The sequence below is a fragment of the Populus trichocarpa genome, chromosome 6 (assembly GCF_000002775.5).
Source record: "Populus trichocarpa isolate Nisqually-1 chromosome 6, P.trichocarpa_v4.1, whole genome shotgun sequence".
NCBI lineage: Eukaryota > Viridiplantae > Streptophyta > Magnoliopsida > Malpighiales > Salicaceae > Populus > Populus trichocarpa.
The window spans coordinates 6027165-6039387 of NC_037290.2; the positions used below are offsets into that span (position 1 = coordinate 6027165).

The following is a 12223-nucleotide window of genomic DNA, read 5'->3' on the forward strand; positions in this document are numbered from 1 at the left end:
CACGGGGCATTCATAGCAGGAGGAGACTAGCAATAGCTAACTAATTATATGTTTATTATAAAAAAAACTAATTATATATTATTTGTTTTTGTGTTTAAAATTATTTTAAGTAAATTTTAAAAGTGTATTTTATACTTTATTTAAAATTTATTAAATTAATATTTTTTTAGTATTTTTTAATTTTTTAGATGTTGAAATAAAAAATAAAAAAAATCTTTTATGTTTTTACGAGCAAAAAATACATTATATCACAATATTAATAAATTACATGAGAGTATAAGAGTGTAGTAGTGATTACTTTTTAAAATTTTTTTTATTTAAAAATATATCAAAATAATTTTTTTATTTTTATTTTTTTTTAATATTAACATAAAAAATAATTTAAAATGTTTTCCGGAATCAAAGAGTTTTTAATACACACTAAAAATTTTGTGTTTGCGTTTGATATCTCAATAAAAGATATTTTTCAAAATATTTTTTTATTAAAATATTTTTTAATTTTTTTTAATTAAAATTATTAAAAAATATAGAAAACTAATTTAATATTTTTTTCAATTCTAGAAGCAGAACATACCGTGCTCTAAAACGCTCAATAATAATTGTAGTAGGTGCTCGTTATTGATTATCATAGCTGGAGAACAGAATTTACGGTTCATAAATATTTGCAGTATATTTCTCATCTTCAGTTGTCTACTGGGAGTCTGGAGGGAGCTGGTACTGTATCTACATCCTCCATTTCTTTCATGTTTAATATTTAGCTTAGCATAAACCATTTTGGCTATTATTTAAAAAGGAGTAGTGATCGGAGAGATTTGTGGGATCGATCAATATTAAGCAGATGTTGAGTTGTTCGTATAATCTCAATTCTTTAAATGACATCGTTTCGGGATGCTATTCAAAAGATTTCAACAAGAACAACGCTGATCTTGATTAAGATTTCTGGAATTGGACTTGCGAATCTTGAAGGGAAATCACTCATTTAATGCATGAAGCTACTAAGATTCTTGGCAGGAGACAGGCATGCATGAGCGTATTTATGTAGAGGACCTACTTTGAAAATGGAGCATGGCAATTTCAGATTTCCTCATAAATGCTCCTGCTGTTCTGCATCAAAGCAAAGCTTTCAATTAGATTTTGGGGCTGGGACGGGACCCTCTGTGCATTTCCTTCAAACCGAAGCGAATATGCAGAAGGGACGGTTCCTGACTTCATAATAATAATATCTGCAGCATTGCATTCAAGTTGTTTTCCTGGACAGGCAGAGAGATTAAAGAGCATTGATAAATACTGGTAGGATGAGCAATAATACATTACAAAAAATATAAAAAAATAAAAAGCTATATAACATACACCAGTACTCCCTCCAACCTCTCTGCAAGAGATTTAACCTTGTTGGAAAATAAAAAAACATTTACCAGAAACGTCCAGATTATAGCAACAAACTTGAAAGGATATAACTATGAGGAGATATGATCTTGAGTTACCTAAATTATGTAGATATAGGAGTTTGAATTATTCAAGTAGGAACTCCGTTGTGATCCTAGTAGTATAAAACTCGTATGTATGCTACACAAATACGCGTACAGAAACATTTTAGTTTGTTTTACATGATATCAAAGCTTTAAAAGACCAACGTCTATCTATGTCTTCCTCGTCTTCTTCCTTCTCTCTCAATTCTGAAACTCAACTACTTTCCAATCATTCTTCTATTATTTCCATATCTAATGTGGTCGCCGTCAAATAATTATCTTCCCTGGAAAGCATAGATAGTGCCTTATTTCAGGGGTCAAAATCTCTTCATACCAACACCAACCCAAGTCATTTCTATCTCTAACAATGGAGTTATTTCTGAAATACTAAATCTTGCGTATGCTCAATGGGTATGACATGAAAACCTCATTCTTAGCACACCAATGTCTTCCCTTGCTAAAGGTGTGCTTAAACAAGCGGTCAATTACACAACATTTCACGCTGTGTGGCATGCTCTTGAGGAAACCTTTTCTTCCTGATCTTATGCGACAATTTTCCAAATACGCAAACATTAATTGGCCACTGCAACTAAGGGAAATCAATCTGCCACAAATTATCTTATTTTCATCAAGAGACTTACAGACGAGTTAGCCATTGTTGGACAGTCTATAACATATGATGATATTATCACTTGCATACTTGTAGCATTAGGCCATGAATATGAACAATTTTATGCTGATAATAATATTTACTTTGAGAGTTTCATGCTCGTTTCTTTCTTGTCAAGTATGTTGATAATAATATTTTATGTTGATGATAACAATTTAGTGCTATTTACTGAAGCATGCATCCAAGTATGCTCACTGGCAAGGAGTTCTCTCTACTTTGCTACAAAATAGCACCTAGTTTTTAGTTTTACCTTCAGCTGTTACCAATTTTGTGGGATGTTGTTGGGTTTATGAAATTAAAAATAGAGTAGATGGGACTCGTGAGCATTACAAATCTTGTTTAGTCGCCAAAGGATTCCACCAACTACAAGGAATTTGCTTTTCTGAGACCTTTAGTTGAGTTATTAAACATGCAACTATTTATTTGATACTCTCCGTTGCAGTTTTTTCTAATTGGATTATCAAGCAATTTGATGTACAAATTGCCTTTTTGCATAGTGATTTACAAGAAGAAGTGTTCATGTCTTAACCATAGGGTTATGTTCATCCTCCATATCTCAATCATGTCTGCAAGTTATATAAATCCCTCTATGGTTTATGGCAAGCTCCAGGAACTTGGTTTTCTAAACTTTCAGACAAGCTTAAGTCCTTAGATTTCCATGAACAGAGATGATACTTCTCTACTTTCAGACAAGCTTAAGTCCTTAGATTTCCATGAGCAGAGATGATACTTCTCTCTTTGTTTTCCATACAACTATAATTGTTGTTTATATTTTTATTTATGGTAGTTGATGATATCTTCATAACGGGTTCAAGTCCAGCTGCCATCGATAATATAATTAACTGTTTGAAGGACATATTTACTGTCAAAGACCCGAGTTCTTTAAATTACTCTCCTTGTATAGATACACTTGGTCTTTTGGAACTGTAAATAACAGCGTACTGTAGCTCGCAGCAGTTCTGATGCATAATATAAAGCTCTATCAAATACAACATCAAAACCTATATGGATCAAGGTGGTTTTATTTGAACTTGGTTTTCCTCGACAAGAAGCTCCGAGTGATAATTTTGGAGTAATTTATCCGGATCTAATATTGTGTTTTGTAACCATGTAGTAGGTGGTCAGTGATAATAACTTGGTATTAAGAGGTTTTTTCTTCTGTGTTCTTAGATTCGAGCTCTATGGTTGCTAATATGATGGTTATTAGAAATTTACATGCTAATATGATGGTTACTAGAAATTTACATGGTCGTTAACTTCAGGATCCGTGAGATTAGTCGAAGTGCATACAAACTGACCCGAACACTCATGTTAATAAATAAATAAAAAAACAATATTGTGTTTTGTGCCAAAATAGAGCACATCGAATTAAATTTTGACTTCGTTAGAGATCAAGTTTGCAGTAAACAGTTAGTGACTCAGTTTCTTTCCAGTAGAGTTCAATTGGCTAATGCTCTAACCAAGCCCTTACCAGCAATAAAAACACAAACAAGTGCAAAACAATCTTAATGTTCGTGCTCTACCCTCTAGATTGTGAGGTATAAAGGATCAAGTACTTGTAACTAAAGATAAGAAAGATTAGTTTCTTGAGTGATTGCCAGCCATCCAAGCCATATGAAGTGTCAAGATTATAGCAGCAAACTTAGAAGGATAACTACGAGGAGATATGATCCTGAGTTACTGGAATTATATAGATATAAGAGTTTGAATTATTCAAGTAAAGTAGGAATCTGTGGTAATCTTATTAGGATAAAACTCATATATATGGTACACAAATACACATGCAAAAACACCGTAGTTTTTCAATTGTTTTACACTTTCTATGGTGAGAAAAGGAGGAAAATAAACCAGTCATGCCTTGTTACCATGGAAACTTATCTACCCTAAAATCCCATATATCTTCAAAGGTTAGGTCGAGAAGCTCCAACAATGGACCTGAGGTTGGGATAAATTATCTACTATTTGAGATATAATTCAATATGACACAAGTCAACGCTAGTCAGTTGACTCGTGTTATGATGCAGGTCAGATAAAAAAATATATATATATAAAAAAATATACATCATATGTTGTTAATGCATTTCTTAACATAAAAAAAAATAATTGAATATAAATCAAAGAATTGATGCATATATTTAATAAAATAAATAGAAAATTATATGCATTAATAAATGATAAAAAGAATTGTTAAATATATTACTCCGCAGGTAGAATCTCAAATTAGTTTTTAATATGGTTGAAAAATATGTTAATGTTGCAAATCCTTATAATGATTTTTTTAATTAAAAAATATAAAGATGTTGTTGAAGCCTAATGAAATAAATTTTAAAATGTATGAATAGATAAGCTAAGAAAAGATTGTTAATGCTAATTAAATACTAAAATAAAATGATAATATTTCCTGTAAAAGCAACATAAAGATAAGTATACAAATATTTAACCATGATTTTTTTTTAATTTATATTTTTTTTATTTTTTCTTATAAAAACAAATATTTTTATTTTTATAAATATACCATGCAAATACAGCTCATTCATAAAAAATATAAAAGATAAAAATTAAAGATAATTATAATAATTTCTTTGAAATGTTATAAAAATATAAAAAAAATTAAAGAGTTGTCAGAAAGAGCGTTTGATGACATTATATATAAAAAAAACTGAATCCCATAAAAAAGATGAACAACGTATAATAAAATAATATCATAAATATATTTTAAGTTATTTCATTTTAATGAATTTAAATTAAAAAAGAAAAAAAATCAAAGACCTTTACAAATAGAGCCAAGACGTTTAGGCCTAGACCATAAAAAAGAAGGCCATGCCCCACAAGCTTACAAGCATGTTGTCTGGAAAAAAAAATAGATGGCATGTTGAGCGTAGTGATAGCTGACACGTTGCCTTTTAGTATGGTCATCAACCACATCGAGCGGCTGGGAAAGTCAGGTTCCAATCCATTCGATAAAGAAAACTCGCTTTTAACTTTTTTTCTTACAAAAAAATAACCTAAAAAACATAGTATTTAGACCCGGTCCGGTCCAAGGTCCGGGTTCAGGATTTTAACTGGGTTGTCCGGATTAAAAAAAAAATTAAATCAAAACGACATCATTTTAGTAAAAAAAAACAGAAGTCAACGGGTTTCAACCAGGTTTTTGACCAGGTTGTCAGGTCACACCGAGTTTTTTCTTCCCTTGTTTTTTTTTCAACCCGGTCCGGTTCCAGGCCCGGATTAGCCGGGTTTCAAGTCAACCTGTCAGACTGAACCGGATTTCAAAACTATACTCAAAAACACTTTAGACTCCTCAATGAACTTGTTAATAAGCTCAAATCAGTCCTCGATCCCTAAAAAAAACTAACTAAATTCAAAAAAACATTCCAAAGGCTCAATCAACCTTTTGCACCAAGATGGATGGTTAAAAACACTACAATTGAACTCTTTTTGCTAAATAAAACCCAACGATGAAAGAAAACAGTTTTCTTGATGCCTGGATTGTGGGTAACAAACTAACCTCCTCTCTCCTCCCCCTTTTCCCTACGACCCTCCTTTTCATTTTTCAAATTTAGGAACTAAAAATGCTAAAACAATGATTAAAAAACATGAAAACCTTAAGAAACATGGATCAAAATAGAAAATAAAAAAGCTTAATGAGTATTATTTCTCTTACCGGCTGGTAATTCGATCCATCAATTGAGACAACAACAAATTTTACTATTCAAATTTATAAAACGATTGAGCGGTTAAATTTACAGATCCAGTGATTAATTTGAAAAGAATTAAACATCTTTATCATTCATTTTCTAATCTTTACTAAATTATCAGTAATTTTTATCATGTAATAATTTTATATCATAATCATAGTCCAATCTTTCCGAACTCATCTCATATCGTTGTATTTCATGGTTCAAATTCACAATTAATAAATAATGCAAGATATTGCATAATTTCCCAAGAAAACATTATAAATTCAAATTATACATTTAAGATACAAAATTACAAAACAAGGACCATAACATTGTAAGATTTACTAGGAAATCTTATAAAAAACATACAGCATTATATTCTCAATATAGATTTCCAATCTAATTTTACCTTACAGAAGGATTATTTTTCACATTACAAAAAGACTATTTTTCTCAAAATTACAACTTCAATGATTATAAAAAAAAACACACCTTAATCATTTCAATTTCACTGTGAAGTACCTGAAATTAAATTAATAATAAATATGAGTTAAACTAAACAATTAAAAATTCTAATGGTGATATACATGCTTAATTTATTTCTCAAATTATTTTAAGCCACACTTTCTAAGTCATTCTCAAATCTTTATAATCATTCTAGCATAATTCCACAACGATAGATTATTTATTTTTGCTATCTTTTTATTTATTTCCATCATTTAATAACTTGATTTTTCAACCCAAAATTAAATCTACAATCCATTATCGAGCCCTAAATAAACTACAAATAGCTAATTTTACCGTCCACAACCAGACACAAATCTTATAAGAGAATTACTAATTTCTCAACCCATAATTAGTCACTAATTTCATTTGAGGATAAATAGTTCTGCAGTCCATTACTGTGTACTGACTCCATTACCATCTCATGTATCAACAAGCACGTCATATTATTTTGCATTCAATGCTTAGTAATAATAATAATAATAATAATAACTGGAAAAAAGAAGAAGAAGACAGGAAGGAAACTACCCTCTCTCTTTCAAGTGTTTGTTTGTGTAGAAAGTAGAATCCAAAATCCCTATTTATTTATTATTTATTTAAGATCTTTACTCATCACTGACTCACTCTTTCTGTGGGTGAGTTTGCTTTCGCGTTAGGGTTTCATTCATTTCATTACTTGTAAGCCCTCGCTTTCTTTTTGTTTGACTGCATAATCACAGCTTCATTTTTGCTTATTGCTTTTTTGATCGGCTTGGTTTTGCAGATACTTGACGATTTGAGCTAAATTCAATTCAATTATACAGAATGGTATCTTTCTTTCTTCATTAATTATTGTTATTGTTATTGTTATTCCTTTTTTTTGTGTTTGGTGATAAAATTTGAGAGTTTACTAATCAAATTGAATGGATGATCAGAATTACCTAATTGGAGCTTTCAAGCCTTCATGTAATATCTCCACCACTTTTTCCGATGCAAAAAATCGCAAGCAGGTGTTTTTTTTTTTTAATTTTAATTTTAATTTTAATCAACTGGATCCCATCCATCCATCATTGTTTGTGATTGTGGACTCATCAAATCAAATCACATTGGGCTGATTGGTAGGTTCCGATGAAAAAGGAGAATGGTCAAACAGTTATGGTTCCCCTCTTCCAGAGTCAAGAAAACATTGCTGGACAGGTGCTCTGTAGTAATGCTGTATATCTTGCTTGATTCATCTTGGCTTCTTCATTAATAAATTTTTATTTTTATTTTTCCTTCAGATTTCTATAGAGCCTCTCCAAGGGAAGAAAGTTGACCACAATGGTGTTAAAGTTGAACTTCTTGGCCAAATTGGTTAGTCAAGTTTTTTCATTGCATTTCTTGCCATTTGCAACTGCTGTGCGTTGAGTTGCTTCTTTCATTTCTTGAAACAAAATGGTTTCTCTTTGTAACCCAGCCTCCCAGCAAACTTACCCTTTGCTATTATTCATTCATCCATGACTGGCAGTCGAGTCCAAACTTCAAATATTTCCTTTTGTTAATTTTCATATAAAAATATTGTTAAATATTCTGGTCCTCTTCTCAGGATTGTTTTTGTTAATGGTTCAGGCATGATACAAAACCAGACAAGTAATTTTAAACCTGTTGTTGGATTGGCTCTCTCTGAATATTCTTCGTTAATTAAAAAAATATAAAAAGCTTCTAATGCTAGCTGTACCAATAATAATAATAATAATAATTTATAACTACTTCTGTGTTTCTTTTTAAAATAAACATTAATGAATTTTATGAGCTTTGCTAGCTATCCTACAGTGATTTTGAACTGCTCTGTTTTCTACTTGGTTGAAATTGGATTGTTTTGTACTATTTGCATTTTAATTTTTGTCAACTCTCCTGCATGCATGCATTATTTTGTCCTTGAATTGTTTTCCAAAGATTTAAGGAACTTTTTGTTCTACTTCGCAGAGATGTATTTTGATAGAGGCAATTTTTATGACTTCACGTCACTTGGTGAGTATTCTATAAATGACTTTTATTGCTTTAATTTTAGTTTTTTCTTTACACGGTTCCTGTTTAGTTTGTGGAAGTCTATTTTGTTTATTGCAATGATATTGAAAACCAGATTGGATCAGCTGACCTGACTTGAAAACCAGTGAACCCTTTAATTTGGTTGAGGTTACCTCCCAAGTCCTTCCTAGTAAAATCCTTGGTGAATTGTTTTGCCAATGATGAAACTGGTCATTGAAGAGGAAGCACAATAATCAATGGCCTGGGTTTACAATTTAACTTCGGATAAAAAGGTTGAACTTATAATGGTTCAGTGTCTCAAACACATGCTGTGCTATTTGGAGAAATGGGTGCCCTACTAAGCCATCAACTTTTTATTATTTCTTTACTCCTTGTTTTGTATGCGATTGAAAAATAGTGTGTACCATGCATGTTACTTTATCTTTCTTTATAAATTCCATGTTTTATGTACCATTGCGTACTTTTATCTGCTATAAAAATTTGCGTTATTAATTATCAACGATATATGACTGCCCCCTCAATTGCTCTCTGCTCACGACCTTGGAAATAGCCATATTTGTACCCAAACAATAATTGATTGGATTTCAGACATGATTCCACCTTCTCTTGCTTTGCAGTACGTGAATTAGATGTTCCTGGAGAAATATATGAAAGAAAGACGTATCCATTTGAGTTTTCCACAGTTGAAATGCCATATGAAACGTATAATGGGGTGAATGTGAGGCTCAGGTATACCACTTATTTAGTCTTAAAATTTGCAAGTTAAATATTTTTTTCCTTATCCTTCTGTTGATTATTTCAAGGTGTTTTGTGGACATTGTGCTGTTAGTTTTCCTCTGCAAATTATTTCAAATTCAGTATAAGCAGTTTTGAAAATGGTTTTAGATTCTCTCTTTGTAAGTTTTAATAATCCAATTGCACTAGTCCTCGTCTGCAACTAAAACATGGAAGCAATGGTAAACATGGTAGCTCCATGCATTGTGTTACATGTCAAGGCATAGCATGACTTTAATTTGGTTATTGAGTAATTTAAAAATACAAGGCTGCAGTTGATTACTTATTTCTACAATTGAAGCAAAAAGCAATTAAGAATAACATCACAATCTCGTATCATTTCTTGATCATAAATATATCTCTATCAAACTGTTGGCATTTCATGTTTCTTTACCTTTAATTTGTCATCTTTGAAGTTCAGCCTGTGGAGTAAAATAGCGGTTGTCACTAGTTCATCCTAATGTACATCGATAGTCTTAATATACAAATTATTGGAGATGTCTTTTTTCACAATTACCGCTTTAATTTTTAGCATCAATACACTCAATAGCATGGAGAGAATAGAGATAAGAGTGGAGTACAAAAGGAGCGGTGGAATAATATAAGATTAGGAATAATCAGTTGCTTGGTACTCAGGATGGAGATCTAAAATAACTAAACTTTGTGAAATGAAATAGATAAATGATATTATAATAGTTAATTGATGTCTTAATGATTTGCTCATTTTCCTTCTACAGGTATGTTTTGAAAGTGACTGTCACTCGTGGTTATGCAGGAAGCATAATTGAATACCAGGACCTTGTGGTAATTTTTTAAAAGCTTATCACCCATCTCTCATGTGTGGGCGGGCGCGCGCACACAGTTTGATGCTTATCGATATATCTCTCAGACTATTGTCTTGTATTTTGCAAATGGGACAAATCAAGTTGCCTTTTCTTGTTGGTTTATGAACTTGTTTTATCTGTATAGCAGAGTGCATTTTTGGGAGCTTAGAGTGTCTTTATTATGGCAAATTAGACATTGACCTCACATATTTAGCCTGAATGGTTTTATAATAGCTGCATCATGTTTAATTCATTGCATACTTTTCTCATGCCTTTTCTATTAACACCTTTTGTGTTTGTCTTGTATTTCATTTTTATGTACCAGGTTCGCAACTATTCCCCCCCTCCAACAATCAACAACTGCATCAAGGTAAGTGCAAAATTCTACTATCTGTACCTGAAACCCGAGCTTCACTGTCCATGTCTCAACTCATTGTGATGCCTCTGGTAGTTTCAAGTAGACAACTCCTTAATGTACAAAGTAATGAATAGCAACCTTGCAATAGTCACAGTATACAATAACCAGATAGTTTTGTGCCCTGGATGTCCATTTTTTGACTAGTCTAACTCTTTATATTCTTCCTAACAACTTGTGCAGATGGAAGTTGGCATTGAAGATTGCCTGCACATTGAATTTGAATACAACAAAAGCAAGTAAGACAATATAGATTCTGTGAATAGGCTTTTGTCAATCTCTTTATGCTTGTTGTGCTCTTCTTTGGGCTTTAGTAATCCAAGTGTGGCAGGACAATCAGATCTGTAATTTGAAAATTCTTGTTCTTGTGGTTGTTGGCTATGTTCAACTGTGGCTTCTAATCAACCAAGGTGCCTTTCTGGTCATTGCACTTTGATGTGTCTAAACCGGGTGGTTCAAACAGTTTGTTTAGCAGCACACCTGGGAGCTAAATTATTTAGTTGTAGAACTGATTGAAATTTCTGCTATGTGACTTTGAAGGATCTCCTTATTGACTCATTGAAAATTAAACTATGCAGGTATCATCTAAAAGATGTGATTATTGGAAAGATATATTTTCTTTTAGTAAGAATCAAGATAAAAAATATGGATCTTGAGATCAGGCGTCGAGAATCAACGGGATCAGGGGCCAATACACATGTTGAGACAGAGACACTAGCTAAATTTGAGTTGATGGATGGTGCTCCTGTCAGAGGTATGTTCACCATTCTTCTTGAAATTTCTTGTAATCTAACCAAAATAACCACTGAGGCAGTATATGATGAAATGCAGCACAAACTACTATACTACACTTACAAATTATCTTTGTGATGAGTTGAAAAGTCTTTTGACCAGTGTTTCTACTTCACAAGTAAACGCTGACCTGAGTTTTAAATGAATCTTTTATTTTTATTTTTATTTTTATTTTTTTTCAAATTTAGGTATGTTTTGATCTCTTTCTTATATACTTTAGTCAGGAAATATCCTTGTTTTTTGTTATTCTTCAAGGCAATGACATACAAGCATGTGGATATTGTTTCAGGTGAATCGATTCCCATCAGATTGTTTCTTAGCCCTTATGAACTGACACCAACCCATCGCAACATTAACAACAAGTTCAGTGTGAAGTATTATTTGAATCTTGTTCTTGTTGATGAAGAGGATCGTCGCTACTTTAAGCAACAGGAAATTACGATATACAGGCTGCAGGAAAGTTCTTAATCATGTTTGATACTCAGTTATTGTTTTATCCACTGAAAAGAGAATAGATGGTTAACTGTGACACCTTGTATAGCCTTGAAATTGTCAGAGAGGGTCTTGTTTTTTTATTGGTCTAGAATGGTGTCTACACTTGCTTGGTTACTCCGTTGATTGTATATTGCTGAAATTGAGTACATGGGTCACATGAAGACCTGTGTTTGCTTTCTTGCTTCAATCATAAAAAAAATTGTTTTTCTGTTGCCAACTGTCTTGGTCAGCAATGCAACTGCAGCATGTGCATCCTGCAGCTTAGATGGCTTCCTTTTCTTTCTGTTTTTTCTCTCATCGAGGGATGATCAGGAACAATTTCTGTTCATATTTTGTCTGGAAATGTCCCGAAGAGTGGGTATACTTTTCGTGCTTATTTGGACAAGTCCATGATACATGTATAAATCCATTGCCAGAAAAGGGCTTGCTTGAGAGTTGAGAACCTGTGGCTAAAGTTGTCCCTGTAGGTTTATCGGTGCGTGGCCACCTGTGTTACCTGGCATTCTATGTTCAGTTTTCAATTCTGTGTGCTTATGCTTCTAGCTTCTTTGCTGGTCGTTATCCTTGGTTGTTTTGGGAAATCTGAGAATTCA

At 32.3% G+C, this 12223-nt stretch overlaps 1 protein-coding gene across 3 annotated transcripts; it reads left to right on the plus strand.

The window, feature by feature from the left end:
• Positions 1-6748: 6748 nt before the first annotated feature.
• On the plus strand, positions 6749-11847 carry LOC7487240 (vacuolar protein sorting-associated protein 26B). 3 transcript variants are annotated; one of them, XM_002308106.4, is made up of 12 exons: positions 6749-7001; positions 7087-7130; positions 7238-7312; positions 7425-7499; positions 7583-7655; positions 8268-8312; positions 8948-9059; positions 9842-9908; positions 10254-10298; positions 10527-10582; positions 10922-11097; positions 11425-11847. In XM_002308106.4, the coding sequence occupies exons 2-12, from the start codon at positions 7128-7130 to the stop codon at positions 11601-11603; spliced, it is 906 nt and encodes a 301-aa protein (XP_002308142.1). In that variant the 5' UTR covers positions 6749-7001; positions 7087-7127; the 3' UTR covers positions 11604-11847. The 3 variants fall into 3 exon arrangements, with proteins under 3 accessions (XP_002308142.1, XP_006381179.1, XP_052309470.1); XM_006381117.3 differs by having other exon boundaries at positions 6749-6958; XM_052453510.1 differs by having other exon boundaries at positions 6749-6956; positions 7072-7130.
• The last annotated feature ends 376 nt before the right edge of the window (positions 11848-12223 follow it).

Coding starts and splice junctions, on each gene's coding strand:
- LOC7487240 (XM_002308106.4), top strand. Junction 8,313..8,947: donor TTATGACTTCACGTCACTTG/GTGAGTATTCTA, acceptor CTTGCTTTGCAG/TACGTGAATTAGATGTTCCT. Junction 10,583..10,921: donor TTTGAATACAACAAAAGCAA/GTAAGACAATAT, acceptor TAAACTATGCAG/GTATCATCTAAAAGATGTGA.